Genomic DNA, 27,932 nt, shown 5'->3' with positions numbered 1-27,932 from the left:
TGAGAAAGGGAAAATTCTCCTCCTGTAGTTCATCATTAATACTGAGTTGAGCTGCAGCATAAATCAAAAAAATGTATAGCCAAAATTAGCACTGAGTAAATAAATTACAATAAAGTGGATATTATTTTGGACACACATCTATAAAGGAATTTATACGTACAGAAACAAATGTATACAATGTATGGAATATAGTAAAGAGTAAAATATTAATATCCAATATGTTTTAAAAGCTACCGTGACTGTGGTCTTTGAAGAGTTGTAAACTTTAAAGTAAACAAAGAAATAAACACAACACCTTAAAATTTTTAGATACACTATTTTTATTCCAAAGAATAAATGCTGAACAAACTCCAAATCACAAATTTGAAAGACGCCTCTGACCTTCTGCATGGGCTGAGGTAGGCGTCTGCACAGCTGTGGGGCTCAGGAACAGTCTGCTGTCCTGTGGACCACTGAGGATGGCAGGCGGCCGAACCCCTGTTCTAGTGAGCTGTTAACCTAAGTTTCCCTTCCTAGTCCCCAGAGAGCTGCTCAAACTGTTGTCGGTTCTGGGCTTATACCATCTCTTTTGTGACTGTTTTGTTTAAAAAATCAAATTGTTGCTTTTCATGACCTCTGAGCACAGAAGTATCACTGTGATGTTTAAAACACTGATTGGCCAGTCGGGGTGGCTCACACCTTTAATCCCAGTACTCAAGAGGCAGATGTAGGCAGCTCTCTGTGAGTTCGAGGCCAGCCTGGGCTACAAAGCGAGTTCCAGAAAGGCGCAAAGCTACACAGAGAAACCCTGTCTCGAAAAAACAAAAAACAAACAAAAACAAACAAAAAACAAAAAACACTGATTGACTGCATGTGCTTAAATACTTCAAATGGATTTTGCATTTATCTCTAATGATCAGTAAAGATGAGGGAGTGGGAGGTATACAATTCTAAGATATCAGTATGTTCCCTTTTGGTTTAGGAAGACTTCAGTCACACAGAGGTTTTTTTGCACAGTACACCCCTTTCCAGGTATTAGCAGTAACTCCAAATATTACAGAACTGACATCTGGAACAGAACGCCAGCACACAAAATCATTTCAGAATCACACTGTCGGTAGCCCACACTGAATTTTTTTAAAGGTGTTTTAAAAGGGAAAAAAATGTCTTCCAGTCTGGTAACAAGCTCCACTCAACAGCTTTCCAAGTTAGTGATGAGTGGCCATGTTTTCTATGGTGCATGCCACTCTGACTTGATTTGGAATATACACTCAAGACTGATGAAGCCTTTGATGAATTTTCCTTCTTGAGCTTTCTGCTCAGAAGCACCAAAACTGTTCCAGTGAAGGAATAATATTATGAAAACCTGACTTCCAAAGAATTCCAGCTTCTCCTCAAAGCTTTCATGTCTACCTAAATATCACTAGTTCCATTATATGTTAGGAAATAAAACAAAAATTTTTCATCCACAGGATGAAGATTTCATCTCTGAAACAGGAAGCTGATGACACCCTACCTTGCCTAGAAAATTCCCTAAGGATAAGAGGAAAAATGATGAGAAATTGCATTGATCGTGTTATATATAAGTGCTCTTTTTTGGTATTTTGTTTCTAATGGCAGACAACAGCTCTCTTAAGTCTAAATTAGGAAACAAATAGATATTTCATTCAGAATCTCATTATTTGGCAGCTAATCTGGTAAACTTGAGAATGTGACAGATTTTAGCTTTATGTCCTGTCCCTAAATACACACACTGATGCTGACTATGACGACAATAATTTCAGATGACCTCTGGGCATCATCTTAAACACTCCTATTAGCTGGAGTAAGGATCTCACGCTTAGGGTACTCACTCTTCTCAAACAGAGAACCACAGGCCCTACATTCTGTGTCACGAGCATCACAAAACAAGGAACTTCACCACATAGCCATCTCCTACACATTTCCTCATTCTGCCCAAGACATGATGAATCTGAGCCAAATAGTGCCACCTACAAGATAGTATTTGCATTTTCAGGGCAGCAGACAACTAATCAAATGTCTTCATTTTGCTGCAAGAGTTAACTCATACTTTGTAAAATATAAACACCGTTCTTACTACCTTCCCAAATCCCCTAACACCAACAGAAGTGAAGATCCTGTTTCCTCAAAAATGTGTCCAACTTCTAAGTGTTTGCAATATTACTTAGGTTCCTAAAACAAATAAGTTCCCTTTACAAGCTGCTTTTATGTTTTCTTTTTGATTGCAATTTATTTACTTTATGTGTGTGCGCACACATGGGCCACAGTGCACATGTGAAGGTCAGAGACAACTTGTAGAATCTGTTCTCTACTTCCACTATGTGAGACCCAGGGTTTGAACCTGGGTTGTCAAGCTTGACAGCAAGCACCTTTACCCACAGCCTTGCTTTTGGTTTGAGCAGGACATTACTCTAAAGCTCAAGTTGATCTGGAACTCATCATATAGCCTAGGCAGACCTTGAACTTTTGGCAATCTCCTATCTCAGCTTCCTGAATGCAGAAATTACAAGTATAAAGCCACTGCAACTAGCTACAAGTTACTTTAATATTTGTTTCTATAAAAAGGCCAACTCTTGGTTAAATGTCATAACTGAATGTCAAAAGTGCCTCCAGGAGATGCACTGTTTTTCACTTTGTTAATTCTCTTATTGATTACAGTGTTCCATACACTGAAATACATGAAGTTCAAGTTTCTTTCATTTTCAGCTGATCACAAAGAATTAGACAAAAATGAAAAAGCAGAGCTGCTCCAGGTCCACAAAGCATAGAAAACACTGAGACACTGGCTTTTCCCTAGTATCATACAATATTTGACTTTAGCAAAAATATTTAAATAAGTTTCAAAGTCCTCTATTAATGTATGGGTACCCACTGAGGATGATGATTTGTACATTTAGCAATATTGGACTATGTATCTAATTAAGCTAAGTAATTTGGAGAAAAAGAAAACAACAAAGTATCCTTTTTCAATTGGTTCCATATTTTTTTACAGATACACAGAATTGAGATAAAGCTGTAGATCACTATAATCTGATCTTAACATTAGAACTTGCATTATGTAAAAATTCCAGTTGTATATTGTTAGGCATTTGTCAAATGATAACCAAAAGCTTTAAGCTTGTAAAATAATAGTTGGGTGACTGGTATTGCCATGGATCTTTTTGTTGGATTTTTAAATATAAGCTCGGATAGTCTAGTAAACTAATTTTTCTCATCTAGCTAGTCTTTGGGTTATCACTTCTCGGTACATAATAGAGATGTAGATAAGCAACAAAAAGATAACAAAGAAGTCATCTAGAAAGCCCAGAATTCCAAACAAGGCTTCAGGTACAAAATCTAGAGGCGATATTAGATAGAAAAAAGCTCCCATTAAACAAAGCATTATCCTAATTCGGAACATCCAGAAGAGACCCCCAACTGAAAACACTTCCCTGAATGCATGTCTCAGCAAGGTGGGGAGATCCATGATTCTTTCCATAATCTGAAGGAGGAAAAACAAGTACTATGATTTAACATCTAATATATCAAATTAAAAAGTAATAAAATTTTTGTACAATGTACAAATTCAGCTAAGATGAATTAAGGTGTTTCACACACTTAATACCAGACTTTCCAATTATGCATTATACTTAAAAATAGTTTAGTTAGTAGATTCTTATAAAACAGGTTTTATTATAGACAACTAAAAAGTCATAAAGTACCAAAATGCTTAAAATGTGGGAGATTGAGTACACGCTATCTGAAAGTCTGATACTTCAAATGCTACATAATTTTGACATGTTCTGAAATATAAAAGGCTCTAAAGTCTAAAACTATGGAACCAAAATGTTTTGGAATTCCAAATGTCAAATTTATGATTTTATGATTTTCAGATTTGGGAGGCTCTATTTGTAAAAATCCATGCAAATACTCTGAATCTGAAAACTCTGATAAGTGGTTCTAAGTCTAAAGTCATGCAAAACTCGTTTTATCAATAATCTGACTTAACAAAATGAGCCAAGAAACCATAGGCCAAAAATGGTAGTTCACACTGTAATTCCCAGCATCAGGAGATGGGAAAGCAGGAGAATCAACAACAGCTCAAAGACCACCCTAGACTGCAGAATGAGACCCTGTCTCAAAAAAATAATAAAATAAAAATAAATAAATAAAATTAATATATAGGCTTACAGTCTGAGATTTGTTCCTAAATGCCAGATATACTATCAAGATATATCTGGGCTGGATTCAAAAGCAATCAATTATCACATGAGGTGACCTTGAGTTACAATTTTCTAACATGCTAGAGATAATTTAACAATAATTGAGTATTTAATTCCAAAACAATTATGAAAGATGTTGTACAGAAAAGACCATTGTAATAATAAGTAAGTAATAAAAGGCCAGACTATATACACTCCGTAACAATGGGGATTGAACCCAGGGCCTTGGTAAGCAAGTGTCCTACTCTCAGCTATATCTCTGTATCTCTTTTTAACTTTTTATTTGGAGAGCATCTCATCAAGTTGCAAAGGCTCACCTTGAATTTGTGATTCTCCTGCCTCAGCCTCCCAAAACGTGTCTGCTCCACAAGGCCTTGGTAAGTACTATACATTAAAAACACACTAAGGTGTGTGCACACACATGTGCAGGGCAGAGGTGTCCCTAGAGGATATGTGTAAAACAAATAAAATAACACGGGGTTGGAGAGACAGCTCAGAGGTTAGGAGCACTTGTTACCATGTGGAGGACCCAAGTTCAGTCTCCAACACTCACAATGGGCGGCTCACAATCACCATTCCAGTTCCAGAGACACTAATGTCCTCTTAGGCCTCCACGGACATCTACATGCTTGTGGTGCACATACACACATGCTGCAAGCACACATACATATACAGAAATAAAACTTTTTTAATGCTAGGTCAAAAACAGGAAAGGAATGGGCATGGTGGTACATGCTTTTAATCCCAGCACTTGGGAGGCAGAGTCAAGTAGACCTGTGTGATTTCAAGGCCAGACTAGTTATTTATCAAGTTCCAGACAAGCCAGGGCTACATAGTGAGGCTCTGTCTCAAAAATAAACTGTGGCCCCTGGAAAACTCTAACGCAGGGACTGGCGATGATGGTTAAAACTTGGTCCAAATCACATAAGACTTTGCATCTCTAAGAGCTGGTTGTAAGTCTGATTTTACAAAAAGAACTTAAAGGCTCTCTGACTTTGCACCTACTATACCATTACTTACAGATCTAGGCTGCCCTGAGAATCTCCGGTTATAATCATTAACATCTTGACGCAATCTTACAACATCCTGAGATTGATCATCTTCACCAAATACTGTTAGGAGTAGAGTTACCTGTGTATGACAGGAAAAAGCTGTTACACCTTCTGCACTATTATTATTACTTTTTCACTTTGTGTTGTTCAAGAGAACAAGAAAAGCTTCTGAATGTGTATTTCATTCATTCTTTTGAATAAAGGCAACATGGGGGAACAAGTAAATAATTACTGCCTTATAGTAAAGCATAATACAAAATGTAAATTTTAATTCCTCCAAGATAAAATGAGTTCCACATCTAAACACTTACTCTAAATATTAATTTTCCTACCCAATTCAGGGGCTAAAACCCATAGTTCTCTGGAAAATGCACACTTGGAGATAAAAGGGTGATAGGAAAATCTTCAGTAACAAAGTTAAAAATATTTTAAAAAACATTAAAAATATAGACCTATCATTTTCAGAGGAAAAATTAAGCATTTCTGAATGACTCATTTTTACACATATTCGACATATTTTTGAGTGCTCTTATAATACAGAAATTACAGTACTGTATGGCCTGACTCTGAAACACCAATTCCTTTTGTAATAAGCAGATATAAGTGTTCGTACTATCACTAACAAAGATTAGCTTTGCTACTTTCAAGGCCATAGTAAAGACAGCAGACCATTGCCTCAGGACAATACAGGGACCTTATAAAATAAGTATAGTTAAGAACATAACAATACGTAAAGAATAATCACTGAAATATGAGATAAAAATGGAAGGGACTCAAAACAGGTTTAGTCGGCTGGAGAGATGATTTATAGAGTAGGAGCTGGCTATTCTTCCAGAGATCCTGAGTTCAATGCCTAGCAACTATATGGTGACTCATAACCACTATAATGGGATCCAATGCCCTCTTCTGACTCACAGACGGACATGTGAACAGTGTACTCACATACATAGTACATAAATAAATAAATGTAGGTTTGGTTTTTAACCATTCTAGATGTTTTTATCCTTCCTCCGGTTAAGAAAACCACTGATCAGATATTTTTCAAACAGTTAAACGAAGGAGTGACTGAATGGTATGAACAGCAGACATAGTCATCCATTCCTTCACAGATTTGTTAGTAAAAATACAGTCTCTGAAATAAAGCAGTAATTTTAAGTCTCTAGCATGATTAACCCTTAAATGTCAAGACAGTCAAATCAAATCTTTAGAGATTTAACCTCATGGTGTTTTCCTTCTTGCAACTGTTCTTTTCTAAAAGCCCGAACTGTTTGTTTGTTTGTTTTAAATGCAGTCTTTTTAAGGAGTAGTGGCATATGCTTTAATCCCAGTACTAGGGAGGCAGAGGCAGGCAGATCTCTGTGAGTTCAAGGCCATCCTGATCTACATAGTGAGTTCTAGGACAGCCAGGGCTGCATAGTGAGACCCTGTCTCAAAACGAATGAATGAATGTAGTCCTTCAATAAATATTAACTGAGCATCTCCTGTGAGCTAGGCACTATGTTAGTGCTATGCATGCATGCATGGAAAAAAAGAGGACATAGATTCACCATGAATGACCTCAACATTTACAGAGAAACAGGGAGGCCAGCCTGTTACACCGCCTGTTATATGATACTGCAGGTGGTTTTACAACGAAAATAAACTTTTCCCTGGGATGTCTAGTAAACCTGAGGAGTAAGGGAGTGTTTTCAAGTTCACGTACAGAGAGGAGTGAGTGACAAGTGTGCTCTAGTCAGGGACAGGAGCCTACATCTGATCTCCACGGCCTTTTGTCTGGCGAGACAAGAGGTACAGCAGCACTTCCTGTCTTGCCTGCAGGTTGAAGGACTAGAGTTATGGAAGTAACGGCTATCCGACAAGACAGCTTCATCACCTTACTGATCCCTGCTCAGTTTTCAGTGCAGCATGCACACACTCTAGGAAGGCCATGGGTGAAGTCAAAAAGAGGGGCAGAGCCGTGTGTGGTGCTTTGAACAGCCATGGCTCCCACAGGCTCAGAGACCTCCATGCTTGGTCACAGAGTGATACTACTTAACGGGTTGGGGGCGTGGCCTTGCTGGAGGAAGTGTGTCACTGAGGGTGGACTCTGGGGTTTTACATGCTCAAGCCTGGCCCAGTGTCTCTCTTTTCTGCTGCCTTCGAATCTGGATGTAGAACTCTCAGGTGCCTCTCCAGCACCATGTCTACCTGCGTGCTACCATGCTTCCTGCCATGATGATAAACCAACTGTAAGTAAGTTCCAATTACATGTTTTCCTTTTTAAGAGTTGCCGTGATCATGGTGTCTCTTCACAGCAATAGAACACTGGCTAAGACATGGTGGAACTCAGTTCAAGGTACACTACCTGGCCTCCATGTTTCTGGCAAAAGGTAAGAGCTACTGGCAGTTAGCTTATGGCAAACTGATTGCCTATGCCACACATCAAATTAGCCACAGAAACAATGTAAGGGGGGAGAAATCAACTTCACTTCTAACCATGGGAGAAAAAGGAAAAAGTGAATGAGGTCAAGTTTGTGACTACAGAAATAAAAAGGAAATGAGAAGAAAATCTAGCTCTCCTGCTCTAACAGTAATGGGAAATGATAGCTAGAACAAAGGATACGCACATGTAAGAATACCTGTGAGTTTCATTTCTAAGGTTCAAAGAACATGGTGCACACTAAATATTTCTAAAAGGAAGAACATATTTTTCTAAAAGACAACAGTATGTAGGAGATAACACGCTGCCATGTGATTATCTAGTTCATTTATTCCTTTGCTGATCATACAAGAAAGGCTTAGGAGTTGGGACAAACTCATTTATCACTTGCTTTTCACTACAACTGTAGGAGTTCAAATAGAATTCCTTTTTTATGATACTATAATGATTTTTTTAATGTATTTTTTAAAAAAATTAGTGAAGTCACAGACAGTTTGTAAAACTACAGTTTGGCTGAAAGGGTAGCTCAATTTAAATTTTAAAACTGCCAATACTGGGCAGGAGAGATGGCTCAGTGGTTAAGAAAGCTTAGCTCCTGCAGATGACTGGGTTCAGTTCTCAAACCTAATAGGGTAGCTCAGTCACTATAACTTCAGCTTGAGAGGATCCAATACCTTCTTCTGACCTCTACGGACTCTTGCACACACAGGATGCACATACAGACACTCAGGCACATACATATAAAACACTTGAAAAAAAAAAACTACTAATGTTTATGAAATGACATAAGTGATGCTTTATATATATAGAAGAACACTACCGTTTGTCTACAGATTGGACAACTGATTGCACCAAGCCAGGACCCATATCGCCAGTATGCAATTATGCAGGAACCTAGTGGAATAAGAAAATATCAACAATGAAGCTTTAAAGTCCATATATACTAGTCAAGTTTCAACAACTTAACAGCATTACCTTCCTGAAAACATTGCTTTAGTACACTGTTTATCTACATTATTAAATGTTCCTTGAAAAAAAATTTATTTCATCCAACCAAATCTTCAGGTAAGTTAAAATCTGGCAATCATTTCCAACTACTAAAAAACATTTTTATTTCAGCTACTAATTAAGCAACAGACATTTTTATACAATAAAAAACAAGTATTAACCCCCTCAGTTACTGAGGCCTCATAGAAAGTAGTTTCCTATATATAATAATCATGGTATTAAATATGATAAACTCTCAGATATTTTTTGTTCCAAATTTGACATATCACTGAACCAGCAGGGTGTTGCGACACATACCTATAATTCCAGTACTTGGGAAGCACAGACAGCTGGATTTCAAGTTAGAGGCCACACTGGGTTACCCAGTGAAACCTTGTCTCAACAATAAGGGTTTAGAAAGCCAAATTAAGTGAGATATGGTAGCTATAATCCCTTCACTTACAAGGTTGAGGTGAGAAGGTCAGGATTTTAAGATCAACTTCAACTACACAGCAAGTTCATGACCAGCCTAAGGCTACATGAGACCTTTCCTCCCTGCCACTCCAAAAAGCGAAAACAAAATCACTGAAATACTAGGCTTCCTTGATAAAATTTATATCCTAGTTCAATATTTGAAGTACTTACTTACTAGGTGATATTCATGAGGATGGGGGAGATGGCTTAATCAGTAAAGTCTTTTTTGTACAAGCATGAGGACCTCAGTTAGTTCCCAAGGGCCAATGTAAAATATTTGGACATTGTGGCACACACATGGGATCTCAGTACTGGGGAGGCAATGACAGGTGGATGGATCCCTGGGGCTCACTGGCCAACCAGCCTAGCCTACCTAGTAAGCTCCATAACAGTAAGAGGACCACCTCTCACCTCAAAAGAGAGAAAAGGTGAGACCTGGGGAATTGGCTGAGTATGTAAAGTCAGAGTGAGTATGAGAACTTTGATCCCAGTACTCACATTCATTTTACATTACTGTTTAAATCTGGGTTCTGCAGTATGGCAATATTGTATTCCCCAAAATATTGTACACTCTAATAAACTAATCTGGGGTCAGAGAACAGAACTGCCACAATATTAAACATAGAGGTTAGGCAGTGGTAGCACACGCCTTTAATCCTAGCATTTCAGAGGCAGAAATCCGCCTGGATCTCTGTGAGTTCAAGGCCACATTGGAAACAGCCAGGCATGGTAACAAGAGCCTTTAATCCCAGAGAGTGATGGCAGAAAGCAGAAAGGTATATAAGGCTTGAAGACCAGAAACTAGAAGCTTTTGCCTGGTTAAGCTTTTAGGATTTTGAGCACAGTTCAGCTGAGATTCATTTAGATGAGGACTCAGAGGCTTCCAGTCTGAGGAAACAGGATCAGCCGAGGAATTGGCAAGGTGAGGCTGTGGCTTGTTCTGCTTCTCTGATCTTCCAGTGTTGACCCCAGTACCTGGCTCCAGGTTTGATTTTTATTAATAAGAACTTTTAAGATTCATGCTACACTGCAGTTTGTACCTGAGATGCCAAAGCAGAAAAGGTGGCAATATGAACATTTCTGAGCCTTGCTGGCCAGCCAGCCTAGCCAAATAAGCAAGCTCCAGGTTGAGTGAGAGTCTCTATCTCAGAAATAAGGTAGAGAGTGTCTGAGGAAGACACCACCACATGCATGCACACCCACCCACCCACATACACAAACGAAAAAGACGATGGTATCCTGAGGACCAACACCTGAGGTTAACATGGGCCTCCACAAGCACCCACACACATGTACACTCATATGAACACAAATACACATAAACACACACACACACAACACACAACACACACACAACACACACACACATTCATGGGCAACAAAACAACCAAAGATGGCAACCCTGCCTGAAAGAAGACCTCAAAAGGGTTGGGGATTTAGCTCAGTGGTAGAGTGCTTGCTTTCACAAGGCCCTGGGTTCGATCCTCAGCTCCACCAAAAAAAAAAAAAAAAAAAAGTGTGTAAGGGCGCTCAGTAAATAAACACTTAACTTTAACCCAGTAAAATGAAGATTTTTACTGTCTGATGCTTTTAAAGAGCCAAACAGAAAGCTTCATGTATGTTAGGCAAGTACTCTACTAACTGAGCTACATTCCCAGCCCATGTTCCTGACTCTGACCTCTCTAAGTCAGAATTTAGAGGATGCAATAGCAACCCAATTGTGGGAAACAAAGTGACATACTCAAATCAGAAGATAGCTAGTCTTGTTTGTTTGTTTGTTTGTTTTTAAGATTTATTTATTATATATACAGCATGTATGACTACAGATCTCATTACAGATGATTGCGAGCCACTATGTGGGTGCTGGGAATTGAACTCAGGACCTCTGGAAGAGCAGTCAGTGCTCTTAACCTCTGAGCCATCTCTCCAGCCCCCCCCCCCCCACTTTTTAAAGATTTATTTATTTATTATGTATACTGTGTTCTGCCTGCATGTGTCCCTGAAGGCCAGAAGAGGGCACCAGATCTCATTACAGATGGTTGTGAGCCACCATGTGGTTGCTGGGAATTGAACTCAGGACCTCTGGAGGAGCAGCCAGTGTTCTTAACCTCTGAGCCATCTCTCCTGCCTGATAGAGCTAGTCTTCAACTGTGCAATGTGAAATGAAAAGGGGTAGATCTGTGCAGAGCAACCTGAGTCCAGCACTGAACTGAAATTCATAGGATAGCTAAGGTTTATTCAGGCAGAAAACAGAAGACAAGACACTTGTGTTCTTTACACACAAGAGTTAAAGCAGAAAGGAAGGGTCTGTGAGAATACTGGTGAGCAACCAATGGCATTAGCAGATGTAGTGGGTAGCCATCCCAGCATTGGCCTGGAAGTTCCAACCCCCATTGAGGCTTCAGTAATGATCACGCCCACAAGGCGGGGCAGAGGAAGGAGCGGAAGACCGAGGATCAAGAGGAGGTGGCTCTCTTGGTTCCAGGACACGGGACGCAGGAAGGGACCGAGCAGAGTTCTCCAGAGAACACCGCCGGACTGCGCCATACCTTTGCCAGACCCTGCAACCTACCCCTTCATTTGTAAGCTACCCCACAAAATAAACCTCCCTTTTAACTACGTGGAGTGGCCTTAATAATTTCACCAATAAGCAGAAGCTGACCAAATTAGGAAACAGCCAATTTACCAACTTCGAGAGGAATTTAAAAGCTAAACTGGGTTGGGAATTTAGCTCAGTGGTAGAGCGCTTGCCTAGCAAGCGCAAGGCCCTGGGTTCGATAAAAAAAGCTAAACCATCATCTCACACCTATACCTTCATGGAGATCTGTGTTAATTACGAAGTTTATTAAGTACTTTGGGCATTCTAATTTCACACAAAACCTGTATGAAAGCAACACTTTGGGGCTATAGAGATAGCTCAGTTGCTGAAGTGGTTGTCCCCGGAGTTCATGTGAAACAAAGGCAGGCCAGGAAGATAGGGAGCTGCATTAGTCCCCGAGTTTGGCCCTGCAGCATCAATGTAAAAACCAGGTACAGTGGCATGTTTGTAACCCCAGCATGAGGGGGAGATCATCGGGGCTTGTTGGCCAGCTAGTCTAACCTAATCACTGCACTCCAGGTTGGGAGAGGAACTGTATAAACTAAGATAAGCCAGATGTGGTAGCCTAGACCTTTAACCTTAGCACACTAGGGTGACTGAGGAAAGTGGATCTCTATGAATTTGAAACCAGACTGGTCTACAGAGTGAGTTCCAGGAGAGTCAAAGCTACATTAATAGAGAGACCCTGTCTCAAAAACAAATACACACCAACAACTAAAACCACCACCAACAACAACAAAAATAAGATTGGCAACAATACCAGCACCAATCTCTGACCTCAACACGTATGTGTGTATGTGTATACACACACACACTGGCACACACATATGTATGCGTACACAAATACATGAACCTGTACACATACAATTATGTACACAGGTGCATACATACACAAAAAGAAGACAGAATTTAATCTATTAGTGATATTTTCATCTGATATCATGTCTTAGCTTTATCTATGACCTTTTCACCCAAAAATTCAACCTACTTTGACAGACATTACACTCATTTAATCTCGAGTATCTTTTCCTGAAACGAGGGTGTGGGTGTCCTTATTTTGCCGATTATGTAACACCATTTGGCTTCACTGAAAAACTATGAGTCAGCAGATTAAATGCTTCAGTTCATCGGCTATTAGATGCTTGATGTTTTTTTATTCACATTTCTCCCTCCACAGAAAAAAGATACTTAGGTATCATCTGGTGCAAGAAATGAGTGAACTTACATCTGGGTCACAATCTTTCTGAACCTACTTAATTTGCCAAGTGAGACCACAGTCTCAGAGGCCTGAGAGTTAAACAATGCAGATTATAGATGCCAATGAGATGATTCTGTCGCTGTCACCATCCTAATTTACTGCAGAAGAGCAGAGGTGTTCTGCTACATAAAAGAATTACTGAACTAAGTGCTCTTGATACATGTGGTATTAACATATTGAACTACTGTCCAAAGAATTGAGAAATTGCATAACAAGTTTTTTACTTTTGAATTTACTAAATAATAAATGTGTTACATGGCTCAGCTGGAGGAGTGGTAGCTTAACAAGCACAAGGCCTTGGGTTATCAATCCCCCTCAGCACAGAAACTAGGCCTGGTAGTGCATGCCTGAAATCTCAGCACCTGGGAGGTAATGCGGATCAGAAGTTCAAGGTCATCCTGGGCTACACTACTCATTTGAGGCCAATCTAGGATCCACAAGACCCATCTCAAAAGAAAAATGTACCTAACAAGTAGAGCAGGATATCAGAAGCAATCTACCCTATTACCTCAGACCCAGAGGTAAAAGCAAGAACACAATACAGCCATCTTTCAATTGCCAGGATTATCCACTCAGTGAATTGGCTACGCCTGAGTTGGCAAATAAGTTCATTTTGCCTGCCAAGCCTCACAGACTGCTAACACCTGCTGGGAGGGTGACCAAGGCCCTGTCTAGATTCAGAAGGCAGGTCAGGTGGATCAGGAATACCTATCACAGGTCTGAGAGCAGCAAGCTGTCTCTCCTGACGGCCATTAGCTTCCCTCCCCCAGGTGATCCTTCTTATCCTGCTACTCTTCAGCATTCCCCAGACAGTTAAAAGACTGACACTGGGCAGGACAGATGCGACAGCCAACAGCGCACTTGCTCTCTAAGCTTGAGGACCTGAGTTCAGACCCCTAGGACCCATGCAAGGCTGGATGCAGTGGCCCATGTCTATAATCTCGGTGCCCTAGAGATGGGATGTGGAGATGGGAGAACAGGCAGAAGCTTGTAGGCCAGCTAGCTTAGCATCTGCAGAAGTGAACAAGAAACCCTCTCTCAAGGTAGAAAGGCAAGGACTCGCCGGGATTTGTCCTTTAACACCTCTACACACACCAGGACACCTGAACTGATGCACACAAACACAGAAAGTCTTAAACCGAAACAAAGAAAAGCTGAAAGATCCTAAGTAGAGCTCAGAGAAGGGCTGGGCAAAGTTCCTGAGAGAACTGTCCTCCCTTGGCAGAGGTAAATAATACATGCCACAGATAATTCAGTGTTCTACCATATGTTAGGGACTTGGGCTAAAAACCTTAGTGAAGTAGGCCAAGGTGGTACACACCTGTATCCCAACATTTTGGAGGTTGAGGTAGAAATGCCAGTTGGTTCCGTGCCTGGCTGGTGTACAAAGCAATATATCGTCTCAAAAAAAAAAAAAAAAAATCCAAACTAAAACCACAGCTGGGTCTGGCGGCATATGCTTTTAGTCCCAGTATTTAGAAGACAGAGGGAAGTGAACCTCCGGGTTTGAAGCAAGTTCTAGGCCAGCCAGGGCTACAAGATGAGACCCAGTATTTAAGAACAGAATCTTGGGGAGTTTGAAATTAATGGCTGATGGAACACAGAACTAGATTCAGTACAATAAGCACAATGTATGGAAAACTGCACTGCATGGTAGGGATTTCAAATATTCCTATCAAACACAGCAACATCAATAATAAAACTGTAAGAATTCTATGATGAAGTCAAACAAAGACACACAAGGGAGGATACTAATAAAGGATCAGGCTACGTTACAGTGTAGTCTTTAAGTGAAAACTCAGAACACACTGGGAATAATCAAGATCTATCTTAATTATATAGACTATATATATTGTATATGGACTGCTTCTAATATCCTACTCAGGCATTTTTATGTAGTATCTGTAGGTTCAAAAGTACATAAAAACACTGTTATGCAACTTGTGACTAACAGGAATACTATTACTGAAAAATAGGTCTAATGACTGGACATCTCTAACTTGGGGGCAGCTCTTAGAGTGTTCATCTTCTGTAAGCCACCGATCAAAGCAGAATTCAACACAGAGCTTAAAGGCAGATCTAGGTTGTTTGATGGCTGGGTTACCCATTATGGAATTTCTTGCCCTCTCTGAGCCTCAGTTTCTGACTTGTGGGTCTGGATGAGATTAAGTGTGTTATGCTTCCAGTCTGCATAGGGCCCCTCCCAACCTTGTGTGGACATAAGAATCAATGGTATCTTGATACTCTCTATGAAGTCTTTCTGGGAACCAGGAAAGCCAATGGGAGAAAGAAGGTACCTCTCATTGATAATGAAGGTGAAAATACTTCCTCTTTATGTGTTCTAGGTTTCTCATTCTCTATCTCCAACTCCTTAAGGTCACACAGAAAGAATAAAGACAGGCAGTAGAGGTTTGTGACTTAGTTCTTGAGAGAACAATCTTGCCATGGCAAGTTTGAATACCATATAAAATTGACAAAACTTGAAGGAGGACTCAGTGGACCCATGTTACTAGGAAACTTGAACTATTCATCCAAGAAACCCAGTGCTCATGATATAGAAGCTTAATGAGTTCAGCTTTTTGTCTAGAGCTTGGAACCCAAATGCTAACACACTAAATAGGAATAGTGCCTTAGTACCTGTCTGTCTGTGGGTATCCTACCACACAGGCACGGGTATGCACTTTTCTCATGTGTTGTCTTTCCTTGTACTGTTGCTGTCCTAACGGCAACTGCAGCTCCACTGCTACAGCGGTTTGCCAGACTGCAAAGGCTGCAGCCCGCGGGGATCTGTTCCCTCAGGCACCGGCTCTTTCAAAGCTTCCCAGGGAACTTATCTAAATCTCCTGTCCCTCTAAAGAACTCAAGATTCAAAGGCTGAGGGAGAATTCTGCTCTTCAGAGAGGCTGAATAGCATGTCGCTCCTCCTCTCCTTGCTCAAATCTCCCAAAAACCCTCCTCCTTCTCCCAGCCCCCACTTAAAAGTCCCCTTCCTCCTCCTCCCTACCACTTCCTGTCAGCTAGTTGCTGATGCAACCTCCTGACCGCAGGTGAATTTTATTTAATCAAACAAAATGTAACACTATTTTTGCATCATTAAACAAATGTTCCAGAGCATAAACAAAAGTAACACACATTAAATAATATTCTACTACCCTCATGTAACCCAGGCTGTTCTTGAACTTGCTGTCTAGCTGAGGATGACTTTGAACTTCTAATCCTCCTTCCTCCAGTGAGTACTAGGATTCAGGCCTGCACCGCCATGCCTGGTTTATACAATCCCAGGGATCAAGTGCATATGCTGGCACTCTACCAACTGATCTACATCCTCAGACCTTAGTATATTGACATCTAAATAATATACTATCGTTTGGATATCAACTATAGCAGGACATCAGAAGCAACCTCATTTTCTCAGGAAATAGGAGATGTGATAAAAAGAAAATTATCAATTCAGCCTATGTACACACATAGGTCATGCCTAGTCACTTTCAAAGAATGATGTTGTTTGCTTACCACAAAAAAGATGTCCACAGTTTGTTTCAACAGGAAAGGAGGCCTGATGTAAGCAGATTGGACAGTACATTTCAGTGTAGAACTGCTGTCGAGCAGGAGCAGGGACATCCTGGTGAGAGAACACGGACACGCATCTCAGAACGGAAATTACACACACACAGTAGTTTAAGGTCTTGCAAGACTGAGAAGCTTACAAAGTTATATTGTTTTATTTAAACTACTTGGCCTCCACCTTCCTTCCTAAACATAATTTGAAAACAAAATATAGATTAACTCAAAGTTTGTCTTTTACTTTATTACAATGCATATGTTATTTTGAGTTGCACAAGCTCGTCTATAAACTAGAGAATAAGAAACACCAGGCTTCATAGCAGAATTGTCATTAAGAGGCCAAAGAGACTTCATCTAGCAACTGATGGGAGCAGATGCAGAGTCCCACAGCCAAGCAGTAGCTGGAGCTCGGGGAGTCTGAGGAGGAGGGAGGAACGACAGGACACAGCCCACAGAATCAACTGACCAGACTCAGCTCGCAGAGATCAGGGAAGGGGTCTGATGTAGGTCCTCTGCATAGATGTTACGGCTGAGTATCATGGTGTTCATGTGGTACTCCTCACTTGGGAGCAGGGGCTGTCTCTGACTCTTCTGCCTGCTTGTGGGACTCTTTCCTCCTACTGGGTTGCCTTCTCCAGGCTGGCCTTATTGTAGCTTGTTATGCCATGTTAGGTTGATGGCCCGGGAGGCCTGCTCTTCTCTGAGGGGAGGTGGAGGTACAGTGGGGGACCGATCTGGGGAAAAGACTGGGGGGAGGGGAGCAGTGGGAAACTACAGCCAGGATGCAATATATGAGAGAATAAAAAATAAAAATCAATTTAAAAAATAAGAAAAAAAGAAAGAAAGATCAGGCTTCAGTGTAACTCAGGGGGAGAACACCCACGTAGCATGCATGAGGCCCTGGGTTTGATCCTCAATACCATCAAAAGAGAAAGAGAAGTATTAAACTATTATTCTTAGTATTCATTGAAAATTTTTTGAGACAGCGTTTTGCTATGTAGCCTTGGCAGACCTGGAATTTACAGCAGCTCTACCCCAGCTTCTCGAACGCTAGGATTGCAGGTAGGTGTCTGGCTTTGTTTCTTACATCCTTCTCCCTTAACAGCTGCCCTCTGAGAAGGGCTGCGTATCTGTTCTACCTTCTGTAAGAAGGAATTAAACTTCCGGTGAAGACTTGCTAATGTCAGAGGTAGAAAAGAGTGAACACTATTGGTAACTTGAGCTCGGTCCTTCACAAAGCCATGCCAGTAAACGTTAATATGCTTTTCGGTGCACATGTCTGCAATCCCAACAGCAAGGATATGGAGGCAGGAAGATAAGAAGTCCAAGTTAGCCAAGTTACCCTACCTAACAAGCCAGGCTTGGCTACATGTCTCAAAAGACCCCAAACCAATCAAATACACACATAGATGCAGATTCCTTGGTCTCCCACTGTTGTGATCAGATAGCAGTCCTGAGAGAAATGACTCAGACAAGAGCACACATCAAACACCATTCTGAAATGTAAGTGCCATGAGGGCAAAAACTCCACTTACAGATTGATTGTAGTACCTAAGGACCTGGAAACTAACCAGCACCAACACAAAATGCACAGCTTCATCAAGGGACTGGAGAGCTGGCTCAGCAGTTAGGGGCATGAACAGTTCTTACAGTATGTATGTTCGGTCCCCAGAACCCATATGATGGCTCACAACCATCTGTAATCAAGTTCCAGAGGATCTAACACCCTCTTCTGAATTCCATGGCAAAAGGCACACACATGGTGCACATACATACATGAGGCAAAACATTTATATACAAACAATAAATTGGTATTAAAATTTATTTAAATAAAATAATTATCACCAAAAAAATCAAATTTTGTAAATACAAACTTAACTACAAATTGCATTAAAGAACTTTGATACAATGTTAAGAAATTAGAATTAGAATTTCATACTTCTTAAGACAGCACCAAATTACTAAAATAACCCAAGATGGTATAGTCACAGCAGTCCTAATGTTACAAAAAGAAAATAATAAAATATTTAAATATTAAAATAAAAAATCCTACCTTTAAAAAAAAAAAAAAGAATGTCCTGCCCCTTTCTGAACAGAAACAAAGGAAGAGTGTATGGGGGTCAGAGTGGAGGCGGGTGACTGGGAGGAGAGGAGGGAGGTTTACAAACTGTGATATGTAAAATAAATGAAAAAAAATTAATAAAAAAATTATCATTAAAAACCAACAACAACAAGAATTTAACAACAAAAGCCTACTATTGTAGCGCACGCCTGTAATCCCAGCATTAGGGAGGCAGAGGCAAGTATGTTTCTATGAGTTTGAGGCCAGCCTGGTCTACACAGCAAGTTCTAGGCTAGCCAGGACTATGTGATTCTGTCACAAACAAACAAACAAGAAGTTTCTAGCTTCATTTCAGTCAAGGCCAATGTTATTTCTCCACAAACAACAAATACAAAAATTATTCTCTTTTTAGAGCAAGTTAATAAAAATCATGCATGTGTCTGTACGGATTAAGACTAGTCAAGTGAATGCTGGGTTTGGTGGCACTTGGGAGGTTGGTTGGACTGAATGAGAATGGCCCCCATTAGGCTCATATAGAATTTGAACTCTAGCTGGTGACCTGTTTTGGGAAGGATTAGGAGGTGTGACCTTGCTGGATGAGGTATGTCATTGATGGTAGGCTTTGAGGTTTCACAAGTCCACTGCAGGCCCAGACTCTCCCACTCTGCCTCCAATTTCTGGATAAGATGTAAGCTCTCAGTTACTGCTCCAGAGTAACTGCCTGCCCGCCTGCCTGCTGCCATGCTCCCACCATAATGAACTAACCCTCTGAAACAGGAAGCCAGCCCCTAACTAAATGCCTTTTTTTTTTTTTTTTTGATAAGTTGCCTTGGTCTCTTCACAATAATAGAAAAGTAACTGAGGCACAGATGGAGACAGGAAGATTAGGAGTTTAAGAGCATCCTTAACTACCGATCACATTCCAGGCCAGGAATACATGAGACTGCCTTATTGTCCCTCCAATACCCACAAAAGAAGAAAATGTCAGCTGGCCGGGCGGTGGTGGTGGTGCACGCCTTTAATCCCAGCACTCAGAAGGCAGAGGCAAGTGGATCTCTGTGACTTTGAGGTCACCTGGTCTATAGAGAGTGTTCCAGAACAGTCAGGGCTACACAGAGAAACCCTGTCTGGAAAAAAGAGGGGGGGGGGGCTTAATTCGAAACTATATAACCTAAAGAACAATAATGTAATGTAAGGAGTAAAGACATGGATTACTTCTCAGAAGTTATTTTCTAATGACTCCTCACCACCGCATATAAAAGGAAGTTATAACATCCCCTTATATAAATATATACTCCATAACCATACCTGTTCTGTTTGAAGTTGCTCTCGAAGCACCCTGACTAGTTCTTGGTTTTCTGGATGAATGTTGTGCTGTACATTTCTGTTGGATAGAATGCAGTAAATTTTGAAATAAAAAAAAAAAACTATCTGATTAATCCATCTTCATTATCAGTTTTATCAGTCTAGTGTCCCGTCCCACCCCCATCCTCGCCCCCCCACCCCCAGCTAGGGACCCAACTCAGGGCCTTGCGCTTACTAGGCAAGCACTCTACCAATGAGCTAAAACCCCAACCCCATCAGTCTAATTTTTTACCACAAGCTGATGAGATGGCTTCGTGGATACAGACACTTGCCATGTAAGCCTAATGACCTGAGTTGGATCTCCAGAACCCATGCCAAGGTGAAAACAGAGAACTAACTACAGAGTTACCCTCTGACCTCCACATGCACACCATGGCAAGCATGCTCCAAACCCATTAATAATAATTAATAATTTTAAAACTCATTTATTTTGTGTATGGTGTACATGTGTGTCTATGTGTATGGGGGTGTGTGCTATGACACACATGTGTAGACAACAGTATAACTGACAGGCATTGCTTCTCTTTTACCATGCGAGTTCTGGGACTGACTCAAGGCATCAGGCATGGCAAATGTGTTTGCCCACTGACCCATCATCCGGGCCCAATGAATATATTTTTTTAATTTTAGAAAAAGAACTACATGGGGGCTGGAGAGATGGTCTAGTGGTTAAGAGCACTGGCTCCTCTTTCAGAGGTACTGAGTTCAGTTCCCAGCAACCTCATGGCTCACGACCATCTGTTATGGATCTGATGCCCTCTTCTGGCCTGCAGACATATAGACAGACAGAGCACTCATATACATAAAATACATAATTTTTCTTAAAAATATTAATGTAACAAGTGTAACTGATGACATACAACTGTACTCCAGCTCCAGGATGGTGTATTCTAGGCTACTCTGTGACAACTTCCTCCCAAATCTACAATTTAAATGATAAACGATAAAATCCAGATGCCCAGTATGTTGGGAATTTATTGCAAACTAATAATGTACAGAACAATTAACACATTTCTTTTGTGAAGTTTCTTTAAAATAAGCAGATAGATAGTTTTACATATTATACATCTGAACACTTCCACCTAACTAGGTCTTTCTCTTATTTTTTCACATTTAAGGAGAAGGGAAGACAGCAGAAATTAAAATCATATAATGCAAAAATGCCAAAACTAACTGTGCTGGTTGGTTTTTGTCAACTTGACACAAATGTAGTGATATATTACATACCTTAATAAAATTTTCCTGAAGATCAGAGAACAGAACAAGCCACTAGATTAAACATAGATGCCAAGCAGTGATGGCACACACCTTTAATCCTAGCACTTGGGAGGCAGAGATCTCCACAAAGAAAGAGACTCTTTCCTTCTCAACTTGCTTTTGGTCATGGTCTTTATCAGAGCAACTTTCTTGGTCATGGTCTTTATCACAGCAAACTAAGAACATGAGCACACACATACCACTAACATCTTAGCCAGTATAATGGAAAATCAGAAGCAAGAAGCTGGCAGCTAATAAAAAAGAATGTGACTAGGCCAGGAGAGCACTGGTATCAGTAATGAGGTGGGTTTTTGTTTAGGTTTGATTCACTTTTTCTAACTATTTTGCATGGATTATCCATACCACTGACTAGTTGGTGGATTCAATTATAAAAATTTTTAAAATAGCCGGAGTTGTGGCGCACGCCTTTGATCCTAGCACTTGGGAGGCAGAGCCAGGTGGATCTCTGTGAGTTCGAGGCCAGCCTGGTCGACAGAGCGAGATCCAGGACAGGCACCAAAACTACACAGAGAAACCCTGTCTCGAAAAAAAAATTTTTTTTTAAAACTAGGATATGCTTATAGGAAAATTAATATTTTAATCAAAATGGAAACTATGAATTTAAAACTCCCAGGTAAATAAGGAAAAATATGGTAGCATTCAAAGATTAATCGAAAATAAAATGCTTTAGAACATACATGGAGTCACTGAGACCAGCTATTGCTAGGAAGAATCAAAGAGTCATGGACCTTTAGGAAGACACACCACTTATCCGTTGCTCTCACCTGAAAAGTGCATACAGGAGAGTAGCAATCAAAGTGAAACTGACCACCACGGCCACAAGTACTTGGTCACTTACTCCTTCTATAAGGGAATCATCTTGCTGCAAACTTGGGACTTCACTGTAGTATTTGGCCATTACAGGTCTAAAATAAGAAGCAAAAATGAAATATATCAATAAAAACAATATAAGTAGGGCTTACTTCTAACATATCTAATACTTACAGCATGCTCTTTCAATATAGGTACCATTAAGTATAACTTCACTTAAGGTTCCTCTATTAATTATTATTATTATTTTTTAATTTGCCAGAATCATGATTTGGGCAAGATGAAATGCTATTTTCTTTAAGGAAACTACTTTTTATCACCCATATATGTATTTTTAAAGTAAAAATTTTAAAAATACCTCTCCTGAAGAGCTGGAGAGATAGCTCAGTTGGTAGAATACTTGCCTACCATACACAAAGTTCTGGGTTTGATCTCCAGGACTTTATAGAATGGAGTGTAATAGTACATGGAGATCAAGGCAGGAAGATCACTGCAGGTTCAAAGCCAGTTTGGATTACATGATGAGTTCCAGGTTAGCCTGGGCTACAAAGTAAAACCTCAGTCTCAAAGGTAGAAAAAAAAATTGAAACAAAACCAAAAATAAATTGAGACATTTTCTTGGTTTAGGTTTAGATCCTTTATGAAAAGATATTCTCCTACCCCAACTGCTCTTTTCTAAGTCCTGATTATCAAATAAAGTCTCCAAGTAGGCCCAATCCCCCTGTCTTACCCCTTAAGAAGGAAACATAGTCCTCTACAGTACTGTGTTACCCAGCACATGCTCTGCACACAGAACTTAGTAAAACCGACTTCCCAAATTCTAGAGAAAAATGCTAGCACCCAATGCTACAAGTATGATGGGGACAACCCAACTACACTGTAGGTCAATCACCAATAATTCTCCCCAACACCCCAGTGAACAAAACTGTAATGTTCAAACTTATATGATAACTAAAGAGCAATGATGGGCATATTCAATCAAATATGTAACCGTATAAATAAAGTCCTACGTTTATGTAAAATATTGCATTGAAAAGTTTTATCCAGGGCTAAGGATGGAGTGCTTGCCTAACACTCATAAACCCGGTTTCAATCCCGACCACAAAATACACGGGCCCTCACCTGAAATCCCAGCACTTGGGGAGGATCCCCAGCAGAGATGGGAGGAGCAAGAAGTTCAAGGTCATATTTGGCAACACAATAGATTCTAGTTCAGGGTGTACATAAGCCCGTCTCAAAAAAAAAAAAAGTAGTTTTATCCAAAATCATTAATCTGGGTGGATCTCTCTTAAGAAGAAAATACTAAATCTCTCTTAAAAAGAAAATATTAAGTATGGAAAACCAATATCCTTGAAATGGATCTGAATTAGCTCTTAATTACCTCCTGCAGAAGAAACCTGAGTAAAGAAGTGCACCAAGGGTGGGTTTCCTCAACTTAACACTCGTATACCAGGAACTTTTAAAGGACAAGTTTCAAATTCCCATTGTGAAGCTTTACACAAGGAGACGAGGGGGGGGGGGGGGGGGGGAGGACCCCCGCGGACACTAGCACTCTGCTTTTCGTATTGTCACTTGAAAACAGCCAAATGAACTGCTGGCTGAGGCTGGGGGAAGAAAGAGGGCATCTGAGATAATCTAAGGACAGGTCAGGTCACCAGTTAAGACTTTTTCTTTCCTAGGTATTCTCTCTTTAAATTAGAAACGCCCTGGCTGAGACAGTGCTGGGAAGGCAGTTTAGTTGGTGGAGTGCATCTCTGCATGCATAAAGCTCTGGGTTCCATTACTAGCACCACATAAACATACTGAGGAGGTACAGACAGGCGGTTCAGAAGTTCAAGGTTATCCTTAGCTGTGTGGGAAGTTGGAGGCCAGCTTGGGCTACCTGAGACCTGTCTCAAAAAATAGGTTATTTGTAGGTCGGTTGTGGTGGCAAATGCCTTTAATCCCAGCACTAAGGAGGTAGAGGCAGGTGGAACTCTGTGACATGGGAGCCAGTGGGTCTAAATAGTGAGTGCCAGGACAGCATGGCTATGTAGAGAAACCGTTTAAAAAAAATCAGAGAAAGCAGTGCTTTGCTGGCCAAGCTCATCAGTTGAGGCATTAGAGTTGCTTTCATTGTTCACATTTCTCCCATGTTATACCTTACACAGTCCATTTTGAGAAAATTGAATAACTGAAGCCACTGGGTAGACCCATTAACAGCACCATCTGTCAGGTACCACCCACCCAGCACAGACTAATAAATGACTTATTCCTGGAAGTAATAGGAGACATACTATTACTGTATTGGAATAAATTTAAAGTGTAAGGTCACAAGGGCACATTAAAAACATATCAGGGAAACCAGGAACAAGAACTTATCCAACATGGCAGATTACAGAAAATGTCACTTTCTCACCTGGACCCAATAAAGTAACAGACCTTACTAAGTTAAGGTTTCTATTGCCGAGACGAAACAACATGACCAAAGGCGGTTAGGAAGAAAAGGGTTTATTTGGCTTATACTTCAACATTGCTGTTCATCACTGAAGGAAGTCGGATGGGAACTTGAACAGGGAAGGATCCTGGGAGCAGGAGCTGATGCAGAGGCCATGAAAAGGAAGCTGTTTACTGGCTTGTTTTCCATGGCTTGCTCAGCCCATCTCCTTATAGAATTCAGGACCAGCAGCCCAGGGATGGAACCACTCACTATGGGCTGGGCCCTCCCCCACTGATGACTAAATGAGAAATTCTTCACAGCTGGGTCTCACTGAGACATTTCCTTAGCTGAACCTCCCTCCTCTGCTGACCCTAGCTTTCGACAAGTTGACACACAATCACCAGTACATATAACACTACACCTATGGTCCAATACTTGATGTGCGCATCCAAGACCAACACACAATCAGCCAGTACATCTAACACTACACCTATGGCCCAATACTTGATGTGCGCATCCAACACCAACAAGCAGAGGACTCCCTAATTCCCTGGAGTTTCGGCTTGGCTTGGTCCGTGATCAACGCAGCCTACTCAGCCTGCTCATCCACCTGAACCTAGGCAGGAACCCACTCTCCCTGAGCACTCAGTCTGGCTTTTCCCCTTACAGCTGGACCCCAGCCTCACTCTGAAGGCCTGACTCCAGTAGCGCCATCCTGGCACTGGACTGGTTCATGACCTAGCCATGCGGCTTCTCTCAGCCCTTTTCTGAAATCTTTGGAGCTCCGCTGCAGCCTCTTTAACTGTAAACCACAGAGACACACAGATCCAGTTACTCGTGCCTTGTGAGCTGTGAGATGAGTTAATGGTACTAGTGAAGACTGGATTAAAGAACCCACTTTTGCCACAGCCAGATTACCAAAGTAGGTGGGACTATTTGGCAAGCTGATGTCACTGAGCCTTGTGTATTTATTGTCATTCCATAGTTGGACTGTGGGAAGACACGAACGCGGTCATCTGACTTGTGTGCTCACAACCAAATCCAAAATTTGTCGCATGGAATGACAATACCTTCCCCTGAGCTCGTAGACTGCTGTGGTTGAGAACTAGCCTCCACCTGAGTAAGGCCGACAAAGACAGCTCCGAAAAGTCTCAACACATCCATCTTGGGTCTTTTCCTAACGCTGTCAGGGAAAGGGGTAAGGGTGATGGGCCAACAGAAAAACAAACAAACAAACAAACAAAACGGGGAAAGGAATAAATTCTAGAAATTCCCACAAAGGAAATTTGGTCATTCTCCAACCCCCAAGGTTCATGTAGCAACTTGGTGGTCATGTGGCTTCTGCAGTTAGTTTCAAGGAACTTTTAATGTAAATTCCGTCCTGAAAAGTAATTACAAGCACAAAGTAAACACCAGTAACGAACATCAGGCACCGTGGACTCAAAGACTTGAAAACTAGACACACTTTAAATCAATTGTATCAAAGCCGTGACAGCCTGAGCAGCTGGAGAAACGGGTGGTTTCTGTACATACTATGGTCCTTTCCTGTGGTCTTTATACATCGGTAACATCTGGTTACTTTATAAATCCCACAGTCCCTTGAGCAAGGCCCAAGTCAATGTAACATATACTTCCTATTTACTTACCCAACAAGATTTAGTCACTGAAAGGTGTCACAGGTTCTACAGAAACAGTTTAGTATGGAATGTGGGAACACTAGTCTGACAAAGATCCAGGGGCACCCACATAGAAGTGATAGGCAGGGGAGATTCAAAGTTAGGATTTCTAAAGGTATTTCTGCTCCTGTCCGAATAATGTGTGCAAGAAAAACCTTTGAGAAGGCTTCAGCTCAGATTTATTTGTTTGTTTGTTTGTTTGGTTGGTTGGTTGGTTTTTGTACCAAGGATTGAACTCAAGCCCTGATGTTTGTTAGGGTAATGAACTAGCACTACATCCTTAGCCCAGGATTTTTCCCATCTATAAAATGATCAATTACATGTGACCATTAAGCAGTAGTAGATAAAAGTTACCATTAAAAAAACTCAATGCTGTTTGGTAGTTCTAAGCGCTCAGTGAGAAAACCAACTTCTAATGGGGAAGGGGGAGGCTCCAGGAACTGCAAAACAAAGTGAAGGTGTGTCCTGGGAAGCTAACTTCTGAAGCACTCTAAATCACAATTTACATGACCTGGTAGTTGGGCATACCTTTTGAATCCACAATTCTCCTACGACTCCAAAGCATGTATCTTGTGTCTTGGTGTCTTGAAAACGCCAATACCTTTGCATCAAGGTCCAGGCAGAAGAATGTTTATTATAGCATTGTTCTGAGACGCCCTAAACCGGAACGAAGTGCACATCAACAGTATATAAGGCTGTAGTCACACAATGGAATACTAGACAATCATGGGGATTTGCAGATAATTTAATATCCTTTGAAAGCCAAACCCCACAATATGGGTCCATTCATAAAAGTTCAAGCTCCGACAAAGGAAAACTCTACTACATGCATACTCATCTGGGAAAGCTAAAAGGGAAAACAATAAAGTGCCTGTCCCCAAAATCAGACTAGGGTATGGTATGGGCGGAGGAACTCTTGAGAACCCGGCAATTCATTTTATTCACATCCCTCAAACACGTACGTCCTATGCACCGTCCTGCACGCCACATTAAGAACGTCCACGAAACCCTACAACGCCTGTCTAGAAAAAAAAATAAACGAAAGCGGGACAAGGATTGCACCTCAACGGAGCCACTTCCCAACACGACAAGCAACAGGCCTTAGGGACAGTCCGGGGTCCTTCCGCACTGGTGAACTGGCGTCCACCCTCTCTCACTTCAAGGAAAGTTTAGTGGGAGAGACGGCTCCAAAGGAGGAACGGCTGGCTCTCTACAGCCGGGCCAAACCCGCCCACAGCCTCCGAGACGCGCCCACGTCAGCCGCTCCACCTTCGCCCTGTGCCTCGGGGCCGGCTCGGGAGATCCAGGGCTGGAGCGCAGGCTTCCGGAGGAAGGCGGCGCGCGGAGCCCACCCTCGCGCGGAGGAGCGCGGCCCCGCGGCCCCGCAGCCCTACACGGCGCCGAGCCCCGCCGTGCGCGCCCCCACCACCACCACCACCACCGCGGGCCTATGCGGGGGCGTGGCCTGGCGCACGCTCGCGGCCGGGGAGGTGGGGCGGGGGAGCGCGTACCTCTCGGCGGCGGAGGAACTACCGTGCCAGTCCGCGGGACGGAACCGAGTTCATTTCCGGGGACTGCCTCGCTTACTCCTCTCGGGCAACCACCGAGCCGCTTCTTTAAGCGCCGGCGGCGGCGTCGGCGCACGCGCAGTGCGCCGACTGGAGAGCCCCACCAGCCGCCGCCGCCGCCGCCGCCGCCGCCGCCGCAGCAGCAGGGCTCGGGCGCGCGCCCACGCGCCGTGGACGGGCGTCGGGAGCGCGCTCCGCG

The 27,932-nt window shown here is 41.7% G+C and overlaps 1 protein-coding gene across 2 annotated transcripts; it reads right to left on the bottom strand.

Annotated features, from left to right (window-relative positions):
• Positions 1 to 1,692: 1,692 nt before the first annotated feature.
• On the bottom strand, positions 1,693 to 27,918 carry Rnf170 (ring finger protein 170). 2 transcript variants are annotated; one of them, XM_036166731.1, is made up of 8 exons: positions 27,677 to 27,918; positions 26,694 to 26,822; positions 22,025 to 22,165; positions 19,926 to 20,001; positions 16,505 to 16,613; positions 8,494 to 8,567; positions 5,223 to 5,333; positions 1,693 to 3,481 (listed from the first exon to the last, which is right to left on the bottom strand). In XM_036166731.1, exons 3-8 carry the CDS (start codon positions 22,156 to 22,158, stop codon positions 3,212 to 3,214), a joined length of 774 nt encoding a protein of 257 aa, XP_036022624.1. In that variant the 5' UTR covers positions 22,159 to 22,165; positions 26,694 to 26,822; positions 27,677 to 27,918; the 3' UTR covers positions 1,693 to 3,211. The 2 variants fall into 2 exon arrangements, with proteins under 2 accessions (XP_036022624.1, XP_036022625.1); XM_036166732.1 differs by lacking the exon at positions 27,677 to 27,918 and adding an exon at positions 27,228 to 27,632.
• Positions 27,919 to 27,932: the final 14 nt, after the last annotated feature.

The sequence above is a fragment of the Onychomys torridus genome, chromosome 17 (assembly GCF_903995425.1).
Source record: "Onychomys torridus chromosome 17, mOncTor1.1, whole genome shotgun sequence".
Taxonomy (NCBI): Eukaryota; Metazoa; Chordata; class Mammalia; order Rodentia; family Cricetidae; genus Onychomys; species Onychomys torridus.
Note: the sequence above shows the minus strand (reverse complement) of the source record. Positions and strands in the feature narration are given on the sequence as shown.

Excerpts from the sequence above, each read along its gene's own strand:
- Rnf170 (XM_036166731.1), bottom strand. The coding sequence starts at position 22,158 with ATGGCCAAATACTACAGTGAAGTCCCAAGTTTGCAGCAAGATGATTCC. Across the intron at positions 8,568-16,504 it reads CTGTGGACATCTTTTTTGTG|GTTCCTGCATAATTGCATAC; the intron begins GTAAGCAAACAA and ends TTATTCCACTAG. Across the intron at positions 3,482-5,222 it reads TCTCAGGGCAGCCTAGATCT|ATTATGGAAAGAATCATGGA; the intron begins GTAAGTAATGGT and ends TTCCTCCTTCAG.